Here is a 22,585-nt window from a genome sequence, read left to right on the forward strand (position 1 = left end):
TTCCTATGCACCTATTGCACTTCAGATTTTCTGGGTTTTTTTTTTCTCTTTTCTTTAAGACAACAAGCTTCGTGAGGGCAGGGTTTGGGTTTCCTCTATAGAAAACAGCATTTGATGAAGATATTGATGATTAAAGTTGCTGCAACCAATCTGAATTCAGTAAATATTTTATATTTTGATATTTTTACTTACCATCATATTATAAATTATCCAATGGTTTTAAATATTCTTTCAAAACCTGATTTTAATGGCCACAGAGCAGCACTATTCCACAGAAACCTCTGTGAGAATGGGGATGTTTGGTACCACTGCTATCCAGTATGGTAGCCACATTGAGCATTTGAGCAACTGAGGAGCTGAATATTTAATTTTATTTAATTTTAATACATTTAAATTTAAATACCGCATGTGGCTGATGGTTACCATTATTGGACAGTGCAGCTAAACAATATTTACTCCACCAGCACGAGAGACTTTGAAGTTATTTCCATTTTTTGCTAATATAAGCAGCATCGGAATGACTGTCTTCAGTAGAAATCCGTGGCTGTATGCCTGATCATTTTCTTTAGTTACATTTTTTAGAAGTGGGGCAAGGAACACCAACCCATTTGTGGTTTATAATTCGTATTGCAAAAACATCTTTCCAGAAAGACCAATTTATAACATTTAAACCTGTTACCAGACTAAGAATTCTAAATAAATTAAGCAGTTAAAAGTAATCAATGAACCACATGCCAAAATATGTAAGAAAATATAGGTGCACATTTAACTACTTTTGAAGTAAGGAAAGACTTTCTAAACTTAAAAGCAATGAAAGTAATTACAAAGGAAGAAGATCAATAACTTCAGCTATATAAAAATTTCAAACTTCTGTTTTAAATAAAAAGGGAACAAAAGACTGGGGAAAACTTTGCAGCAAAAAGAGGTTTATCTTTAATATATAAAGTGCTATATGAGGAGGAAAGGAGTTTATCTTTAATATGTAAAGAGCTACTCCAGATCAATGAAATTAATTCTGTATAAGAAAATGGGCAAAGGATGTGAAACAATTTACAGAGAATAAGAAGATTCAATAAGATTATGAAAAAGAGTCAATTGTACTAGTAACTAAAGAAATGCAAGTTTAAAGAAATACGATTTTCATCTTCATAATGTAAATTACTTATAATGACAGTTTCTATTGTATGCATTTGTAGAACTCAACAAAATTATAATATTTAAATGATTTCCTAATAAATATTAAGAAACACCCAAATGGTAACATGCATGATCAGTTCTACTGCATGGTCACAAGAAGGCCATTCATCACCCAAAGGCTACAGCAGCTTGAAAGCCTCTCACATCTTCAGGAACCTGAGTCACTTCAGGATTTAACCTCAAGCCCAGTCCATTCCAGCGCACATGGGTCTTCTCCCACTTCTTATGGGAGAACTATCAATAACCTTCTTACCAAATAACCCCCAGAAAGATAAATCCGGCCCCAAGTTGTGCAGACAAAATCAATGAACTGAACCAGGGGCTCCTAGACTTACCTTTAATGGTAACATAATTCAGGTGCTTCTTAAAAATGGAGCATGAAGCATTGTCAATATGCTAAGGCAATTACATGAATTATTTAATTAATGAGTATTTAATCTTTATAACGATTTGGTTGTCATCCCCATTTTACTGATGGAGAAACTGAGGCTTTGCAAAGGTAGATAACACAGCTAGTAAATGGCAGGGCCAGGCTTCAAAGTCAGGTCTGACCCTGAAGGCCATAAATCAAACCAAGATGCTGTGAGGTCTCAGTGAAAGTAACGGGGTGATGAGACAGCCTTCCCATGTGAAGTGACAGATGTGCAGATGGCAACACGGTCAATGCCTTTACATTTCAAGACTCAGTTGAGAAGGCTGCATCTAGAGGGAGGGATTTCCTTACCAAGTGCAGTGTAATGATAGATGTCACTCTGTTATTCTCCCCTCTTCCTTCATTCCTGGATAGGGAATCCCATTCCTTGCAAGGCACTGAACGTCTAGCATGCACTCTGCTGCCTTCTGAGCCGCAGTGTGGCCGCTTTCCAGGAGAACCACCCTAGAGCAGCCAAACACATGTCAGAAGCCTCCAGGCAATTTCTAAAGCCCGTGGCTGCCTTGAGTGGTTTTGAAAACCGCTGACTGTTTTAGCAGCTCTCATCTCCTTGAAGGCCACAGCCCTGAGTGAACAGCTTAGCTGGCTCTTTGTAGAGTCTGGTACACAGTATTGTGTCCCCTGGTGAAGAGGGAGATTACCCCCAAACACAGGGCTTTGGTGATATGTCAGCAGGCTTGACAACATCAGCCATGTGTCTCGGGTCCACTCTTGTGCTGTGAAGAATCATGCATTCACTCTCATCCTGGATGTTCTTGGCTCCCGCATCTTTGAAGGGCCCGAGATACTTCACTGTATTTATCACAATGTTGGGCATATAGTTGGTATTGAGTAAGTACTTAAGCAACTGATCTATAAGGAATTGTAAAGATCATTTCACCTTAAAATGTATTCTTAGTCAAGGGTCTGTCAGTACCTGGGGAGCGCCCCGAACTGTGTGCGTTTGGCATTTTCTCGTTCTGGTCCTCACATCCTGGTAGGAATGTGAGCCTGGATGCCGGGACTTAACCAGCCTGGGGGCAGCTTCAGCAACTCCTGCAGCTGCTGGCTCAGGGCTCAGCTCCGTTTTCTCTCCACCTGCTCTTGCTGAAAAATATATTGAGATGGCTCTGGTGTTGGGTCAGGCAAGATTTCTGCCTCCCAGCTTGAGTTTGTGAAACTTCTTAGTGAGACGGGGATCTGAAGAGGAACAAAAACCGTGAGCGGGTTAGACCTTTTTTACTCTGTCTGGTTACCTGCTTAAGGGATTGGCACGAGCAAACATAACGTGGGAACACTGAGGATAGTAGGTGTCTATTAAATACAGTCTTCTTCGACAAGGGTCTGCATGTTCTTCTCTTTCTTTGCCCTAAGCTATATTATTGGACCTACTACTTTTGCCTTCATATGAAGGAGCTTGGCTAAGGGACCCGCTTTGGCGACCAAGCAGTGGCTAACACATGAGTTAACAGATGTCTTTCATGCCATAACTTTCTGCAGACTTGCTCCATTCTCTGCCAATCCTAGACTCCCATGTGGCTTTGGGAGGTTGTCTTCCTTTCTCCGTTTAATGTAGTCAACAGTTTTCGAGGGCAAAGAACAAGCGCAGAGGTGCTTATCTGTAATTGCCAAACTAAAATGAGGGGAAATGTGAGCTTGTGAATCGGAGAACTCGCATCTGAATTTCATTCGTGCTTCCTTCACTGGCTTACTTCATGCTCCAGAACCTCACTTTCTTCTTCTCTGTGCAAAATTGGGCTTCCATGTGCTATTTGGACATTCTGTGTGTAACCTTATAGGCAAATGGTCTGTAAGCTCCATGGGTTTGGGAACCATCTTGGTTTTGATCGTTAGAGAACACAGTCCCAGCTCCTAGCATGGTACCTGGCATGTAGCAGGGTAGTGATTTTTGCTGAAAAACCCACCAGAGCATAAATTATTAAATGTAACTGGCATTTTTAAAGGTAGTAGCTACAGCCCCTGAGTGACCAGCAGGTACCCAGCACACTAAGGGTTTTCCATACATTTGTTCATTTCATCTTCCAGCAATCCATCGAGATAGACATGTTTATCCCTATTTTGTAGATGAGAAGGTGAGGGACAGGAAGGTGATGTAAGTGCACTGAAATATACAAAGTTATATGTAGAAAAGTTTGGAGTGAAGCCCGGTCTACCCCACCCTGAAGCTCTTCCCCATAACATTCTTCACTGTATCATGAGGGCGGAACTTCAGGCCGGCGCTCAGGCTTTCGGGCTCTACCTGTTCTTTTTCTTTTCCTGTTTTTTTTTCTTTCTTTTTTTTAATTGAAGTATAGTTGATGTACAATGTTGTATTAGTTTCAGGTACAGCAAGGTGATTCAGATATAGATATTCTTTTTAAGATTCTTTTCCCTTATAACAGCAGTCCCCAACCTTTTTGGCACCAGGGACTGGTTTCGTGGAAGACAATTTTTTTCTTGGACCAGGTGGGGCAGGTATGGTTCAGGCGGTAACGCGAGCCATGGGGAGCGGCAGATGAAGCTTCGCTTGCTCGCCTGCCGGCACTCACCTCCTGCTGTGCGGCCTGACTCTTAACAGGAGACTCCCCACCCTATAAGGCAGGGGCTGGGGACCCCTGCCTTACAGGTTATTACAAAATATTGAGTATGGTTCCCTGTGCTAGATAGTAGGTCCCTGTTGCTTGTCTATTTTATATACAACACCTATTCTTACGCCAAGTGAGGAGATCACTTGAACGCTGCCCATCTCAGGTGAGTGCACAGAGGTCACCTGCCCTGAGAGACTTCCCCCAGCAGCGTGCTGTTGTGAGAAATGAATGGAGCTGCTGCTCTGATACACAGAATTAACTGTTAGTGTTTCCTTATTTAGCTTTAAGCCTACCTGGGGCATGTGCAGGGATGCAGGCCGCTTTCCCTCTTATGATTTGGGTTGGACAGGCTGAGCGTGAGGATGGAGACCACAGAGGTGCAGAGTGAGGAATCTCTGGGTACCATGAGGTCCAGTGGTGTCTGCTGGTACATTCCTTTTAGCCGTTCTCTTCAAGAGCGGTGAGAATGCTGGAAAGACGTTAAGATGTGGAGAGAGTACCTTTGAAGTGATGGGGATCAAAGGAGGGCAGTCTGAGTTTCACTGAGCAGCCCGGAAGAATGCTGGACAGGGCCAGCCCGGCCCAGAAGGACCTCGGGGAGGTGATCTGGTTGGAGGAGAGAGCTCCCTGCACATGTGAAGGAGCTCAGAAAGGAGGGATGCAGGCGTACAAAGGAGATCATGTCTAAGAAATTTGGAGTCTCCAGAGGTTGGCACCGTGCACCTGTCATGCAAGTAAAAAACGGACAGTGTAAGGTTTGGGCCCTCCTGCCTCACTTTTTCAGGCTGCAGGCCTTGTGGTGAGCCTCTGAAAGCATGACTCCAGTTAATAACACAATGCCCAGTTTCCCTCTTTCCAGTTTTCTGGGACAGGGGTCAGCAAACGTTTTCTAAAAATAACAGACCAGTGAATATCTTAAGCTTTACAGGCTGGATGGACTCTGTCGTAATGACTGAACTCTGCCGTTGTAGCGCAAAGGCAGCTGTTGCAACGTGCAAAGAAATGGGCTTGTCGTCTTCCCATAAAATTGTACTTATTCAAAAGAAGTAGCAGCCTGGATTCGGCCCCCAGGCCGTGGTTGGCTGACCCCTGGTCTAGAGTGGCGGCTAATTGGTGTTGTCTAGGAATACTGTTTCAGTTGATGGCGTTTATCCTCATCTCCTCAGATGCCTTTGTCCAGACAGTGCTACTAACAGATGCATGTCTCAGAAATACATTGCAGAACAGAGGTCTGGGACTCAGGGCCGTGAACAGAAGGCAGTGGGGGAAACTGGTGTCTTTGGGCTCAGACTCAGAATATGAGGAAATAAATGATGGGCAGAGGGCAAAATGTTTTTACCCTGGGCCACCAATGAAAACTTGAATTTTTTTGTTTCCAAAAAAAAAAAAACTTGCTCTTCAACAAAGATCATATAGATAATTTTAAATAAGTAGGAGGCACCCATTTAAAAAGTTTGCTGAGGCAGTTAAGACTGAGCTAAATGAGGTCATGTCTAAAAAGTTTTGAGGATCTCTGAATGAAGGTACTATGTGGCTATCGTAGGAAGGAAACATGAACAGTACAGAGCTTTGAGTACTCTTGTATTATCTGTCCAGAGTGCGGGCCTTGTGGTCAGCATCTGAAAGCATGGTCTTTGTATAACCCAAAGCCTAGCTTCCCCTTCCTGGCATCCTGACCTTGCACTTACGTCCTTCCAGTGGGGATTTCGATCAGCAGACCTTCTCTGTAAGGGGCTAGATAGGAAACCTATGCTACAAGTAACAACGAGATAAATGCTATAAGTCAAAGAGGATTAAATGAGGTAACAAATGTGGAATGATTATCAGAGTGTCAGAAAGCATTGTTATTCCTGGATTGCATCCGCTTGGTTGGCTGATGGAAAGGGGGTACAATTCCTAAGACCTACCCAGGTCTGACATCACAGCCACCTCATTCTCTTGCTTAGGACCCCACTCTCCCTCAGGATGGCATCTTGGCTTTGACTCCAGACTTCAGATTCTCCAAGAATGAAATACATGTGGATTATGTGCTATGGGAGAGGTACGAGGCATGGGGATACAAAGATAAATAAGACAGAGCCTTTTCTCCCAAGAGGTCCAGAGAAGAAAAGTCATGTAGAAAATTGTATGCAAAGTGCTCCCTGTGATAGAGGTACATGTAGGGTCCAGTCACGGCACGATGGAGGTGCTGATCAGTTTTTTTGAGGGGTGGAGTAGGGGATAATGAATGCTTCCCAGGGGAGGGGATAGTTGAGTCTTTCAGAAGTTAATTCAAGGATGGGATAAGAAGGGAGAGGGAGAGAGAGATAATGTGCAAAAACACGGAGGCGAGAGGAAGAGTATATATAAGAAAAGCACCAGAGGAAGACAAACACTGTATGGTATCACTTATGCGTGGAATCTGAAAAGTACAACAGACTAGTGAACATGGCAGAAAAGAAGCAGACTCAGGTAGAGAACAAACTAGAGGTTACCAGTGCGGAAAGGGAAGGGGGGCGGGGCAAGATAGGGAGGGGTAGGGGAGTAAGAGGTACAAGCTATTAGGTATAAAATAAGCTAAAAGGATGTATTATATAACACAAATATAGCCAACAATTTATAATAACTATAAATGGAGTATAACCTTTAAAAATTGTGAATCACTTTATCGTACACCTGTAGTAGATATGTTTGTATATGAAGTATACTTCAAGTATATGAAGTATACTTCAATTAAAAAAAAAGGAAAAGCATCCTATTTAAGTCACTTTAATGAAAGACCTTAGAATTCTGCTGGGGAAAAGAAATATAGATAATCAGGTGTTAATCAAATCCAACATGCCATGTATTCTAGATAGTGGAAAGAATTTGGTGGAAAGGAAAGGGCTTGAGGTACTTGACAAAAGATTAATGATGGAGGTGACCTAGGAGCTAGTCCTTGAAGGTGGCAGGAAGGGACGGAGTGAATTCTTGGTTGGGGAAAAACATGAAGAAAGCTACGAGACGAGAGTGAATAAGTTATAGCCGTAAGTTTGTGGTAATATTTTGGATTAGATAACTTGAAAACCATTCTGATTGGAGAGGCAGGGATATTGTCCCAAGTCCTCAGGTGCACAGCTGAGCAAACAGAGGACACCGCAGATTCTCAGCATGGAAGGGGCACCAAGGGGCAGGGTGGTGACAGACACAGGGACACCGCCACTGTCCCAGCCTGCTGGAGGGTGACTCCGCTTGCTCGATTTCCTTGTGTGTACGATCCTCATGTGCTGATGTGCTGCGTATACTTCTCTCGTAACTGTTCCACTGTTTCTCACTGACTGTGGCCTTTTCACAGCCTCCCCACATCCTTCTGTTATATTCTTGATGTTCGCCAGGGCACATTTCTGGGTATTTAAAGCGAGTAGCCTAGGTGGACCTAGGCCAGGGACACAGAAGTCATAAGAACGCATACCTAAGGGAAAGTTGGATGGGTCAAGGGGTGGTCAGAGTGTCCAACACCGCAAAAGTCTGTAGACTGAAACGGGTAGGACTCTAGAATCCAAGCATGCAGTTGGGCGATATAAACTCCAGAATCTAGACCTGGCCCTGGGGACCAAGAACTCAGTCCTCTTAGTAGTAGGTGTGTCAGAACGTGGGTGAAGGACTCCATTTACAAAGATCTGTAAACGTAGGTGAACTTTTCTGGGTTAGCATCCTCTTATCTACTTCCTGCTTGAGCAGGAAGCCATACCTGTGAGTGAACACCTGGAGCCTATGACCACCTGGATAGAAGTGGTGAGGTTATATTCTTGGCCAGAGTAAGAGGGATGGCATCAGCCATGTGAGCAAATCGTGATAACTACTAACCTTCCATGTGAAGAGAAGTGAAAAAGATTATCTCTTTTGAGCCTTGAGTTATTTCTACATCAAGCACGGGAAATAGATGTGCTTACTACATCATAAAGAATCAAAGAAATGTTATTGGCAAAGAGCTTTTTAGAAAAATGTACCATGACATTGTTAGGTAAATACCTGATACATTTGTCAAAGCAAAGTCAAAACATTAGGTGATAGATTGTAACGTTATCCAGAGCATTCATATGAGAGTTTGCTTCTCAAGTTAGAATAATGTTATCCAAACACAAAGACTCGTGAAATATAGTTATGTTTATATTGCAAAAGATGCTCTAATATCTAAACCTATTCAGACTTTTTTTATTCAGCCAGAATTTAGTTAAAAACTATTCTCTTTTAGAACCAGTCCTGAAGTAATACTGGAATTTAGATCTGAACTTTTACTAGAACAGTGCTTTTCTCTTGCTATGAAGGGACAACCATTTAACATTTTTACACAGATTGGGTAATCAGAACCAGAGTTATAACATAATTTAGCACAGTATTGCATTGAAAGAGCATTTGAAATTAGAATTCAAACAGTAAATGAAATTACAATAGCTTAAAATAATGTATTTTTAAATACGGGAGCCTTATGATTTTGCTTAATTTTGAAAATATGCTCTTCGTAATAGTACAGACAACGTAGAGACCAAAGAAATAGTTTTCTCCATTTACTCCTAGGTGAAATTTCAAGTTAATATTTAGCACTTACTAAACTGTTTTAAAATATTGGAAAATCTGATGACTTCTATCCCCAATTTTCCAATTATATAAAGAAGGCTTCTGAGTTTCTGCTGTTTCTCTAAAAGGAACACTTGGGCCAGGAGAAAAATAGTTTTAGTTTCTTTCAACAAGATTCCTCATATTGGACAGAGACACACTTTGATGGTTTATGTTTGTTTTATTACAGCTTAAAGTTTTTATTTTTAATACAAATTATATAATGTGTTCCATTTCAGGAGCTATTTACGGCAGAGAGGAGACAGGAGGGCACCAGGCTTTGTGTTATCACTGTTTTCCTTTATGGGTTTACATAACCTCTTGAACTGTGCCTATACTGTCATCAGTGGGGTAACATTTTTAATATTTCAGGTTCTTCTCTGAAACCAATCTGTTGCTAGATTCTTTGGAAAGTGTAACAATGATATAGACACAAATATATTATGGAGAAATGGTCTTTCTCACTCAATTTATTGCCTTGCTCCTAAAATTGGGATTTTTTTTAAAAAACCCAATTACTTGGTGGGTCAGTCTCGATACAATTTCGGAAAAATTCCCTTCAGATCATTGAAAGACCTGTAGCATGTCCATGTAAGGTTGTGCTGCCTTTTGCAGAATCCGTGTGAAATGCCATGGTCTTGGAATACTGCCACTGAAGCGTAATTGCCACCCAGGGACTGGCGGCATCCAGCTGGCTTGTTGTGGCTGCTCTGGTCTTAGCCGTGACCTTGACTCCGGGGTGACGTGGGCTGTATGCCTGCGAAGGGCACAAAGAGAGGCCGGGATGGTGGGCATCTCCGTCCTCCTCAGTGCCGGCTTAGACAGGTGGTTTGAGGGTGCAGGGAGCACCTAATGTTGCAAACTTTGATGGGATAACAGACTGTTTTTTATTTCTGTCTGTCCTTCCATTGGAAGGACTCCATTGCCAGTCGTGGGCACAGAGGGGTCCCCCTGCTGGCAACAGGAGGGACTGCAGCTCACAGGAGGATGAGCTGCACACGCTTCCCTCTGGTCCCCACCCGTGTCCCTTATCTCCACCCACCTGGGAAGGGAGAAGGCCCACCTGTGCCCAGTTCCTATTTGGTGTATTCCACTCCCCAATATTACCTCTCAGAAACTTAGGGCTGTTTGCAGGGTATGTATCTGCTGATCATGATTCTCTTTCATGGCTCAAGCAAGACTTTTAGAAGGTCTTAGATTTCTTTTGTTTTCGATGAGAAAAATCATAGATGCTTTTCTCTCGGGTTCATCCAGAAGGAGTGTGTGGACCCAGGAAAGAGAAGAGGTCAGCTCCTCGGTAAACATTTTAGAACAAGGCAAGTGATAGGACTGCTTCGGAGCACAGCAAGTCCATTCTGCTGAAAAGCATGGCGTGGCTAGTATCTAGGACCCTTGAACTTGGATTTCCTCTATGATGTCACAACCCAGGGTCTGTGGTACAGAAGCCTTTTGTGTCAGAGTTAGTTGCTGGTGAGTGTGGTTTGGCGGGGACACAGAAGTGTCTGAGAAAACTGCGTCAGCGGGCACCCCGATGGAGTGGGCAGGCAGCTGGGTTTTCCATGGGCTCCACTGATGGGTCAGCCTGAGGGCGTGACTGCACGATGCTTGTCTCCTGGGGGATGTCTAAGAGTTGTTCACGACACAGTGGTCAGCACAGGGGGTGCTCACCCCCCCCCCCCCGAGGCTGTGCCGAGACCCTCCAGCTGCTCAGGCTTAGTTTTGCAGGAGGGGGAAGGAAGGGCCATCCCTTGTCTGTAGGATGGCTTGATGCAGGGCCCAGAGCCTGCAGGACAGAGCTGCCCGCAGACACTCCCTTCCCCGGGAGCAGCCCTCGTGAAGGGCAGCGTGAGAGAAGGGTGAAAAGGGGGCTGTACCTCCCGGGGCCCAGCCCTGCGCCTTTCCACAGACACCATCAGGGAAGCCTACAGAGTTCTGCTTCCTGAAGACCCACTGGAGCAAGAGGGACCATCACCAACCATGTTGAATGAATAGAGAATCTGAAACCGAGAGCTCGTCTTTATTTATTCACATGCGCCTGAAAGAATTTAAATGGACAGAGATGAAAAGGCTTAGTGAATAATAAACCAAAGGTAGCACTGAAATTAACTTTTAAGACAGTTTTCAAAGGAAATACTTCTTTCCCCTCCTTTCCACCCGAGGAAAGTACCTATAAGAAGAAGGATTCCGGGCTTCCCTGGTGGCTCAGTGGTTAAGAATCCGTCTGCCAGTGCAGGGGACACGGGTTCGAGCCCTGGTCCCGGAAGATCCCACATGCCCCCGCGCCTAGAGCCCGTGCTCTACCACAAGAGAAGCCACCGCAGTGAGAAGCCCGCACACTGCAACAAAGAGTAGCCCCCGCTCGCCGCAACTCGCAGCAACGAAGACGCAACACAACCAAAAATAAAAAATACATAAGTAAATTTAGAAAAAAAAGGAAGAAGGGTTCCTCACCATGGAGTAGTTTCAGGCAGGGACTCATCCCTGTTCTCTGAGATTCTACGTGGCTCAGATTAAAAGGAATCTTGTCTAAATGCTCCTTCCAGGCCAAGGTGCTTCTTTACTATCTGAATAAGAAGAAGTTTTCCCTCTATTCGTTGTATCTGTGTGCCTTTTGTCCAAACACAACCTGGGATGTCAGAAGGAGCCCTTCTCGTTACATGTACAGACTGGTCTTTGCAGGTTGCCCTCTGGGACCCACAGGGAGTGGATCTGATCCATTGGTGCCTTCAGGGTAGCTCAGGCCTTCAAAGCAGCTTGGATTGTACATTCTCTGCCCTTCTGGGCTTTCTCTGATCTTTCTGGAATGCGCTTACCCTGTTTTCTGGGCTGTACTCTTGGAAAAAGTCTGACCAGGTTTCTGTTCATCTTCAGCCTATAAACGCAGGGTGCAGAAGTATAGCTGAAGCCCCCTCACGTTTACTCTTCTATCTGGACCCTTACCTTCCTCCTGCCTGTTCAGCCTTCTACAGAACACAGAGCTCCCCAGGCCACCCGCCATCTAAGGAGACGGTCGGAGCTCAGAAAGGGTTAACGGATGTCGGTGGCTCCAGGCACCTTCTGCCCAGGTCTCTTGGACGAGGCCTTGGAGACCAAAGGTTCTAAGGCAATTGGAAATAGAGCCACTGGGAGCCCACGGGTCTGCCTGCCCTGGAGCACATGAGGATAAGTTACAGCTGTGGCCTTACAAGGTCATAAGAAACCGGTCGTTGCTGAGCTCAGGGGAGGAGGGTGGAGAGGCTCGAAGGACTATTCCTAACGCAGAACATCCATCACGATGGGGAAAAAATCATCAAAGGAGCCAGGCCAGCCCCGCTCGAGGGCTTTCGCGCTCTATTTAAGGAACCTGAGGATGCCAGCAGCTAAACAAACGGCAGGTCCAGCCTGCACCCTGGGGTGCTCAGCCAGCTCTGAGCCCCAGCAGGAACATTTCCAAGTGCCTGCCTTAGTGTCGGGCTCCAAACTGTGTCGTCTCAGGGGTGGCCACCGCTTGCTGTGGTCCCACCTGTCACCTCCCAGATGTGGACCTTCAGACTTCCCAGAGGTCTAGACTCTTGGACTGAGAATGACGCCGAGCCCGTCTTTGCTCATGCTGGGGTTGTGTTGGCTCTGATTGGAAGGAAGGATGAGGGGTCAAGGTGAGGCATGCTTCCAGGAATTCCGTCAGCATCAGTGCTCAGGGCACTCCACCCACATCTGTTTATTGTCATGGTCTGATCTATTTATTTTTGCTTTAATGCTATCCATCATTCAGCTCTTGTTTCCTGCATATCATCCTTCTCAGTGTTCCCTGTCTTAGCTTCTCAAGGATGGGGGCTGTGTCTCTCTTACTTCCCTTGTATTCACGTCATAGAATTCCCTCTCTCTCTCCTCCATTCTGTCTCAATTACTCATTCAACAGATATTTACTGACATACTGACAGCCCACAATGCGCCAACTGTTGTATTGGGTGAGGAGGAGCAAGGGGACAGCTGTTTTGTGGAGTCTAGCGTGACAGATGGACAGTTCATTCACCATTCACTTTTCTCTGGAAAAATGTATCAAGACTCTGCCGTGTGGCCAGGCACAGCCGGGTATGACACAGGAGTGATGGAACAGAGAAAGCTCCCGCTCTCGGAGGCGTGGAGCTGGGTTGGACAGTCAAGTAAATGCACAGATATGTAATGACATGCTCTCTATCGACGCTGTGAAGGCAGAGAAGCAGGGTGCCGGGCTTGAGAGGACAGAGAAACGAGTGAGCCCAGAACTGAAGGATGCGGAGGGGCCAGCGGTCATGCAGACTGTAGGGAAGAGCATTCCAGACACAGGGAACAGCAGGTGAAGAGGTCCTGCGGTGGGAAAGGGCTTGAGGACATAATGATAATGCAGTATGATAAGTGCAGAATAGATGTGTGTGCTGAGAGAGGATCTCAGAGAATGGGGCCATTAATTTTTTGTCATTGAATCTTTTCCCCCCAGTTGTATTGAGATACAGTTGATATTCGGCACTGTGTGTGTTAGGTGTACAGCATAATGGTTTCACTTATTGTGAAATGATTACCACAATAGGTTTAGTGAACATCCCTCATCTCATATAGATCAAAAATGCTTGTTTTTCCTTGTGATGATAACTCTTCAGATTTTCTCTCATAAAACTTTTAAATATACCACACAGCAGTGTTAACTGTAGTCGTCACGTTGTACATTACATCCCCAGGACTTACTTATCTCGTAACTGGAAGTCTGGACCTTTTGACCACCTTTATCCAATTCCCTCAGCCCCCACCTGGTGCCTCTGGTAACCACAAGTCTGATGGCTTTTTCTATGAGTTTGGGTTTTGTTCTGTTTTTAGATTCCATGTGTAAGTGATATCATATAGTATTTCTTTGTCTTTATCTGTCAGGACCACACAGGTAGTAAGTGATGGATCCAGGGTGAACCCCAGGCCTCCTGCCCTTACAGTGAAGTGCTCTTCACCCCTGTGAAGGGTGGCAGAGGTCATAGCAATGACATGGCAATGACATTACATGGCAGTTATGTAATGAGCATCCCCTACCTCATACCTCATATGCCACATCTCTTTCAATGTCTAGCAATAATGCTATTTAGAGAAGGCAGTGCTTGCTCACAATATCGAGTTGATTGTTTTAGAAACTCTTGTCCAGGCTCCTGGAGCTTTTCTTTTTCTTTTTAATTTTTATTGGTGTATAGTTGATTTACAGTGTTGTGTTAGTTTTAGGTGTACAGCAAAGTGAATCAGTTATACATACACATATATCTATTCTTTTTCAGATTCTTCTCCCATATAGGTTATTACAGAGTATTGAGTAGACTTCCCTGTGCTATACAGTAGGTCCTCATTAGTTATCTGTTTTATATATAGTAGTGTGTATTTGTTAATCCCAATCTCCTAATTTATCACTTCCCCCCTTTTCCCCCTTGGTAACCATAAGTTTGTTTTCTACGTCTGTAACTATTTCTGTTTTGTAGGTAAGTTCATTTGTACCCTTTTTGTAGATTCCGCATATAAGCAATATCACATGATAGTTGTCTGACTTACTTCACTCGGTATGACAGTCTCTAGGTCCATCATGTTGCTGCAAATGACATCATTTCATTCTTTTTTATGGCCGAGTAATATTCTATTGTATGTATGTACCGCACCTTCTTTTTCCATTCCTCTGTTGATGGACGTTTAGGTTGCTTCTCTGTCTTTGTTATTGTAAATTGCACTGCAGTGAACATTGGGGTGTGTGTATCTTTTCGAATTATGGTTTTCTCCAGATAATATGCCTGGGAGTGGGATTGCAGGATCACATGGTAACTCTATTTTTAGTTTTTTAAGGAACCTCCGTACTGTTCTCCATAGTGCTTGTACCAATTTACATTCCTACCAACAGTGTAAGAGGGTTCCCTTTTGTCCATACCCTCTCCAGCATTTATTGTTTGTAGATTTTTTGACAATGGCCATTCTGACTACCATACTACTTATGGTAGTTTTGATCTGCATTTCTCTAATAATTAGTGATGTTGAGAATCTTTTCATGTGCTTTTTGGTCATTTGTATGTCTTCTTCGGAGAAATGTCTATTTAGATCTTCTGCGAGGTTTTTGATTGGGTTGTTTGTTTTTTGATGTAGAGCTGCACGAGCTGTTTGTATATTGTGGAGATTAATCCCTTGTTGGTTGCTTCATCTGCAGTCCTGGAGCTTTTCTGTTTTCAGTTTCCGATGGTTTCTTTCCTCTTTCCACAAGTCACGTCTGACTTACCTGTACACCTTTCATTCACTCAGCATCTCCGGAACTCACCTGTGTCACCTCTCTGCTTTCCTCCAGCTGTCTCTCTGACCTCCTTTGCTTCTTTTTGGGATGCCCTCCCTCATCTTTCAAGTTACCCAGTTCCTTTGAGTCTCATCCTCAATTCCCCCTTCTCTGTGACACCTTCTCACATCACTCCAGCCTGCAGTGCTTCGTTCTCTTTTAAATGCCAGTGGCATTTATTATGCGTACCCTTCATCTGTAACTCATGAAGCGTCCATGCGTTCGTTCATCCTCTGAACTTCTCTCTAGCGCCTCCTACGTGTCAGGAGTTCTCCTCTGCTCTGGGTGATAAGAAAATAGAGGCACCTGCCTTCAGAGAGCTGACACTGGAGGAAGGGAAAGAGGCATGAAGCAGACTGTAGTCATGACGGGTAATACGCACTTTTCTATGTGAGTATGTTGAGGACAGCGCTAGCCTACAGGAGAGAAGATGTGCACTCTCTTCAGAGGAGCTAGAAAATGTTGCAAATAGAGAATACAGCATGTTCACTGGGTTCTGAATGACGAGGGCCTTGTCAGATGAAACAAGGGCATGAGGCAGTAAGGAAGAACATTCCAGGTCTAGAGAATAGCGGTGGTGAAAGATACAGAGGCTTGATGTAACGTGGATTCCAGCAGATGTGATGGTTCATATATGAAACACCCATTCGTGTCTTACATAAAATTGTAACATGTTAATGATGGGTTTTTTTCCAGCTAGGTGACAAAGTTCCTTGACATTTATCCGAGTCCCTTTACGTAGCAGGCACTTAATTTTAACCCTGGGATTGTCCCCGGTGTGCAGTTTCCAGCCAGGGGACGCGTGGACTCATGCGCTCAGACGTGACTGTTTTTGCTTTTGTGTTTGCCTAGACCAAAGATGCCCTTTTCACGATTCTGCATGACCTCCGACCCCAGGACCGTTTCAATATCATTGGATTTTCCAACCGGGTCAAAGTGTGGAAGGACCATTTGGTGTCAGTTACTCCCAACAATATCAGAGACGGCAAAGTCTACATTCACCACATGTCACCGACCGGAGGTAAGCGCGCATCCCGCTTTGCCCATTCGCCTCGACGGGATACGTGAGTAGCTAACTTTCTGCCCAGAGACAAGGGTTTGAAAGCTGACGCTGATCACAGGAAAGGAGATAACAGGGGAGAGCTTTCCCAGGAGCTTGTTTCTCCTCTTCCAGGCCCCAAACTAAGATGGTCAAGTAAGTTAGGGGGGAGGAAATACCTGATAGGTTTTGGAGCCTTTCCTGGTTTATCTCACGGATCGCAAACAATGCAGCTCTTTTTGTAAATTGTTTTTGGGGTGGGGAATGAAAGCCAAATGGGTGATTCAGCGTTCTGTGTGTTTGAATATGAGCACCTTAGGAAGCAGCAGATGAAGCTGCCCTCCTGAGCCGTTAGATCCCTTGGACCCCAGGTGGCCTGGGCGGTGCTCTGGGTGGAAAGGGGAGGACTCTGAGGTTTTGCACACTTGGCTGGGGGGTCGTGATGAGGTAAGTACGCAGACGCGGGGAAAGGTTAGAGAGTCAGAACAGCGCGTTACCAGCCGTGCTGGATGTGAGTTCCTTCAACCCTGGACACAGAGCTGACTTCTGCTGTTACATCCATCACTAGGACAGCGGATGCGTGGCAGATGCCCAGTATTGGAGTGTTTATTGGACCTGAACCTGACCCTTTGACACCTTTCTTAAAGGCCCCTGTAGAGACACCATCTGCTGGGTGTCTCAGATAACTCTGCTTTGGATACCTGGAAACATAGAAAACACCCATTTCTGTCCATCCTCTTCCATCTGAGTTTCTCATCGCTCACATATTTGTTATTTTCCATCCAAGGCAGAGTTCTGGTTTCCCAACTGAACTTCATTTGGAACTTGATCTTGTTTGGATGGAATTTCGATTTACAAATGGGATTTCCTACCAGTCTCTACAGAAACACGATCTAGTTACTGTTTTACTGTAACTAAATAGGAGAAATGAAAGGTTATATTTAATATTATAGTGATGATCTACAGCAGGAAGTTGACAAGGTGGTCAAGTCTTTGAGGGAAGACACTCTCCTTCATCTTTGTTTAGCCCCTGTTTCCTGTCGTAGCTCCCGACCTACAGTGCATACCCAAAGAATATGCATTAGAGTTATTTAAATTATTTAAACGGTTCTGCTTGCTATGAGAATCCTTTGTGTGTGGGAGGTGGAGATAAAGCTTTAGAAAACAGTTGTGTGTATTTTGGAATCTAAACCATAGAAACCTTATTGGTTTCCTTTATTTTTTCTTGGTACTTCATTGTCCCAACCTCTGCAGGTGAACAGAAAATTAATCTACTTCTCTCAGAAAAGTGTCATTTCAGGAGATGAGCATAGATTCTGAAGCCAGACTGTCTGGATTTGAATCCAGCTCTACCAGCTATGAGTCATTTAACCTCCTTTTACTTCAGTTTCCTCATCTGTAAAGTGAGGATAATAATGGACTTGTTATTAGGATGAGATGAGTTAAAATATTTAAAGTACTTAGAAGTGGCTACACATAGGAAGTCCTCTCTAGGTGTCAGATATGGCCATTTTACCCAAGTGATCCCTGTTGCTGGTGCACTTGGGTCCTTTGATGACCCTGGGGGAGCTCTCGGCGGAATGGTTGTGTCAGCTCCCTGGGGAGAAAGCCCCCCGCCGTTGTTAAGCATGCGGGAGATGCCCCAACTTAACGGATGTTCAGTACCAAGCCGTGCTGTGCTTTGGTGTCTCGTGTAAGAAAAGCTAAGTGTGTCCTTTGCCTGGGCTTTCCTGGGCTTTAAAATGCAGTGAGAGGGCTTCCCTGGTGGCGCAGTGGTTGAGAGTCCGCCTGCCGATGCAGGGGACACGGGTTCGTGCCCCGGTCCGGGAAGATCGCACATGCCGCGGAGTGGCTGGGCCCGTGAGCCATGGCCGCTGAGCCTGCGCGTCCGGAGCCTGTGCTCCGCAACGGGAGAGGCCACAACAGTGAGAGGCCCGCGTACCGCAAAAAAAAAAAAAAATGCAGTGAGAGATTTGGCATCGTTGTTACGTTCTAGGTTAAAGAGAAAATAAACACCTGCGTTTTGGTTCATGCCCACATATCCAGAGGCAGCGTGAAACTAGGCTGGGCATTCAGAAAGGCAAGTGAGTGAACCCAAAGAAACGTTAAATACTGTTTCAGCTGTAACTTTCCCTTACGTTCGGGCCATGTGTACATCTTAGAACGAATTATCAATGTGTTTGCACAGTCACAGTCATATGTATTTTAGCCAGAAATTCTGGAGGATGTGAAGCAGTGGGGAAAATTGTCTGGTTCACTCAAATATGGTACATTTTGCAGGGAGATAAAAATCACTCCAGTCAGGGGGATGGATGGTGGTGATGGGTACACAACTTCATAAATTTACTAAAAATCATTCATTGTGTGCTTAAAATGGGTGAAATTTTTGGGACTTCCCTGGTGGTCCAGTGGTTAAGAATCTGCACTTCCTGTGCAGGGGGCATGGGATGGATATCTGGTTGGGGAACTAAGATCCTGCATACCCATGCAGCTCGGCAAAAAAAGAAAAAAATCCCTAGCGACCAGAATGCGTGACATTTTTGGTACGTCAATAAGGCCATTTAAAAAAAACCCAGTGGAGTCAGAAAAAGGAAGTACGTATTCACGGCGGCAGTAAGAACTCTCAGTTTTTCTTGGCGATGGTAGAACAGCAGCAGCAGAGTTGAATGAAGTTCTCAGCTAATCCAGAAACCTCACGTTAGTTGGCAGTTTTGACTTCCACCAGCCATCCGTCTCTCCATCCCCCAAGCAAAATACCTGTCCAGCACCTCCCACAGACACTGTCCCCTGACTTTAATCAGAGCTGCGATGACAAGCGTGTCTGAATTAGAAACGGCAGGGGTAGGAGGTGTAAACTTGAAAGCCTTCGCTTGGTGGGGTCCTAACAAGCAGGGGTGATCCTGAAGGGGCAGGAAGCAGGAAAGACGACAGCAATAAAAAAAAAATAAAAAAAAATTGAGTACTTTAACCAGCATCCTCCAGCCCCAGGACACAAGTGAGGTCACCGCGATGGTCTCCGCATCGCCACCTCCTCATTCTGTGCCGTTCCCTTCCCTCTGGGACGCTTGCTTTCTCTGAATTCCTGCACCCAGCACCCTCCTTCCCTTTCCAAAGTGATTCTCCAAAAAGGAGGTAGAAACCGTTCGTGTTAAGGGAGTGGAGATGCCTAAGCTGAAATGCCATCAGACACCTTCAGGACAAGGTTATATAATTCTCTGCTGTTCCTAGTCATTTGCCGAGTTTCTAGCAGTCTTTGTGACATGGAGTCACCCCAGGAATGCAGGTGGCTGCTTTCCCCACGCGTCACTGCTGCAGGTGCCTGTGAGGGGCCCGAGAAGGTGTGTCCAGGTAAAGGAGGTGGCGAGGCTCCTCAGGTGTCCTGTTCTATGTCCTGCAGGCACGGATATTAATGGGGCCCTGCAGAGGGGCATCAGGCTTCTCAACGACTTCGTGGCCCACAACGACATCGAGGACCGCAGCGTGTCCCTGGTCATCTTCCTGACAGACGGGAAGCCCACCGCCGGGGAGACCCACACCCCGAAGATCCTCAACAACACCAGGGAGGCCGCCCGGGGCCGGGTCTGCATCTTCACCGTGGGCATCGGGGCCGACGTGGACTTCAAGCTGCTGGAGATGCTGTCCCTGGAGAACTGTGGGCTCACACGGCACGTCCACGAGGACCACGACGCCCGCGCCCAGCTCATCGGGTCCGTGGGTCTGTCTGTGTCCTCGGGGCGGGGGGGCAGGCTCAGCGGGAGGCTCGGACGTGAGGACGGACCCCGAGTCTGATCATCACTCCTTTCATGGGAGACATCGCCATGGGTCTTGAAACTGGGTGGATCTGGGTTCACGTTCTGGTCCTGCCTTGTGACTTGAGGCTTTAAGACTGTCTGTGCCTTGGTCTCCCCAACTGTGAAGTGAGGATTCTGGTCAGATGATAGAATTTAAGGAGAAAACCTACGTGAAGTATTGGCAGGACGGCTTTCACAGGTTAGGTGTTCTGTTAGCTCTTATGGTTATAACTGTCTTACTGACACTTCAGAGCACTTCCTCATCTCAAGACGCACCTCAGAGATACTGCAGGTCAGTTCCAGCGATAAAGCAAATATTGCAATAAAGCGAGTCCCACAGGTGGATTGCTTTAACAGTGCACGTAAAAGTTATGTTTATATCACACTGTAGTCTATTAAGCATGCAATAGTGTCATGTACGTACCTTAATTGAAAAATACTTTATTGCTAAAAAATGCTAACTATCATCTGACAATGCAGGGTTGCCACAAACCTTCATTTTGCAAAAAAATGCTAGGTCTTTGAAGTGCAATAAAACAATTTATGCCTGTATTTACTCTAATTCCACCCTGAGAGGGAGGTGGGATAGGTAGCGTCAGCTCCACCTTGCCTGCTAGTTACAGTGATCGTGTTTTTATGTTGAAGCACGATGGCCAGTCGAAAGTGGTCGCTGACTGTGCTGTGTTCTGGGGTGAAGAGGAAACCAGAATTTAAGTCTGGCAAACGGCGAGGGAGCTTGTGAGATAGTGAGTTCTCCATCACCAGTGGTGTTCAAGCTACGGCCGCACGGCCTCCTGTCTGAGATGTTCTGCTGGGTGGAATGTTGGACTTGGTTGCTTCTAAGATCAGATCCGCCCCCCCAAGACAGCCTGTGATTTCCTCTGGGACGTGACCTGCCTGCAGCTAGTGCAGGCCCCGATCCTCCCTCTCTGTTCCTCCTCTCCAGGTTCTACGATGAGATCAGGACCCCGCTCCTCTCGGACATCCGCGTGGATTATCCAGCCGGCTTGGTGGAGCACGCCACCAGGACCCTGTTCCCCAACTACTTCAACGGCTCCGAGATCATCATCGCGGGGAAGCTGGTGGACAAGGAGATGGACCGCTTGCACGTGGAGGTCACGGCCAGCAACAGTAAGAAGTTTGTCGTACTCAAGAAGGACGTGCCTGTGGAACCCCGGAGGATGGGGAACGACGTCCCGGGGAGCCCCAGGCCCAAGGGGGATGGCCAGGAGGACCCGAACCACCTGGAGCGTCTCTGGAGCTACCTGACCCTGAAGGAGCTGCTGAGTTCCTGGCTGCAGAGTGATGAGCAGCCCGAGAGGGAGCGGCTGAGGCAGGAGGTACAGGCTCTGGCCGTGAACCATCGCTTCCTCGCTCCGTTCACCTCCATGACGCTCAAGTCAGCACCGCGGACAGAGACCCCGGAGGACGCCTACGGCACGTCGGCGGCCACAGGGCCCGAAACGGTGATGCAGAGCCTGAGGGGCGCCCACCTGCAGCCAGGTAAGGGCACTCTCGGGATGGCCCTTCTGTCTCCTTTTCAGGCCAAGGTCGTCTGTTTTACTTTCTCGTATTATAAATCTTATAAACAATGTTCTCTACCTGCAGCTCCTAGCCTTCAGAGAGTGCCTTAGCTTATGTTTGTGTTGTTATAAACCATGGATCTCTATAGAGAAATTCGAGAAAGTCAAGCCAGTCTATCGATAAATCATCAATATTGAGTGCCTCCCGTGAACCAGGCACTATTGGAGGCACAGGGATGAACAGACAAGTAAACAAATACTCATTTTTAAATGCCTTTCTATAGTTTAAGTACTTCAATTATGTCATTTTATGCATACGCTTGATATTATTTTCCTGAGAAAACAAACTATTTTATTTTATAGATAAAATGAAATTTTATTATATATTTTATTTACTCATAGTTTATTAATTTTACTTATAATTTTCTAAATTAAAGTTTTATTTTTTTAAATTTTAATGATTTTGTTTAGAATTAAATAAAATTAATAAAATTTTATTTTATTATAGATATTATTATATAGGAGGAACTAAGTCCTGGATTCTCAGGAGAATCCAGAGTTTAAACAGAAATTCTTATTATCTGTCTCAGTGCCATTTGTCAGGGGGAAATTAGTAGCACCAGGAATGGGAAAAGGACAGGAAAAGTAATCCAACCAAAGCAGAGGGTTATATTCTCAGTAAAATCTGTTTATGGAAAACAGCACTTTTTTATGTGTGACATTTTTCTTAACTTCCTGTCAGGTGCACACGCCCTAAGGTGAGGGAACTGACATTAACCCTGGGCCTCATTTGATCCTCATATCCTCAACTCTGAGAATCACCTGGGCATGGTAGGGAGAGCACACGGTTAGGATCCAGACAGAGTTTCAGCTCACGGCTCCTCCTAGCCAGCTGTGTGGCTTGGGGCAGGTTTCTGAACGTCTCTGAGCTTCCATTCCCTCACCTGTGAAATGGAGATAGTAATCTCTTCCCTGAAAGGTTGTTGCAAGGATTAACGGTGTAGAGGCCTTGGTGTATACTAAGTGTTCTACACATGTGAGATACCCTTTCCCATGAGGAGTGTAGAGCTAGAAGTTTATTGAAAAGTTCAGACCTGATGTAGGGGTGAAAAATGATATGTTGCCTTTTTAGAAAGAGTGGAACTTGTCTTAGCAAAACTAG

The 22,585-nt window shown here is 45.4% G+C and overlaps 1 protein-coding gene across 1 annotated transcript in view; it reads left to right on the top strand.

The window, feature by feature from the left end:
- The window catches only part of ITIH5 (inter-alpha-trypsin inhibitor heavy chain 5), a 74,666-nt gene that overhangs the window by 43,746 nt on the left and 8,335 nt on the right, over positions 1-22,585 (top strand). The window contains exons 8-10 of the mRNA XM_030836910.2: positions 15,923-16,091; positions 19,507-19,816; positions 20,847-21,403. Coding sequence (XP_030692770.1) covers positions 15,923-16,091; positions 19,507-19,816; positions 20,847-21,403 — 1,036 coding nt within the window. The remainder of the gene's footprint in view (positions 1-15,922; positions 16,092-19,506; positions 19,817-20,846; positions 21,404-22,585) is intronic.

The sequence above is a fragment of the Globicephala melas genome, chromosome 2, assembly GCF_963455315.2.
Source record: "Globicephala melas chromosome 2, mGloMel1.2, whole genome shotgun sequence".
In the NCBI taxonomy this organism is placed as follows: domain Eukaryota; kingdom Metazoa; phylum Chordata; class Mammalia; order Artiodactyla; family Delphinidae; genus Globicephala; species Globicephala melas.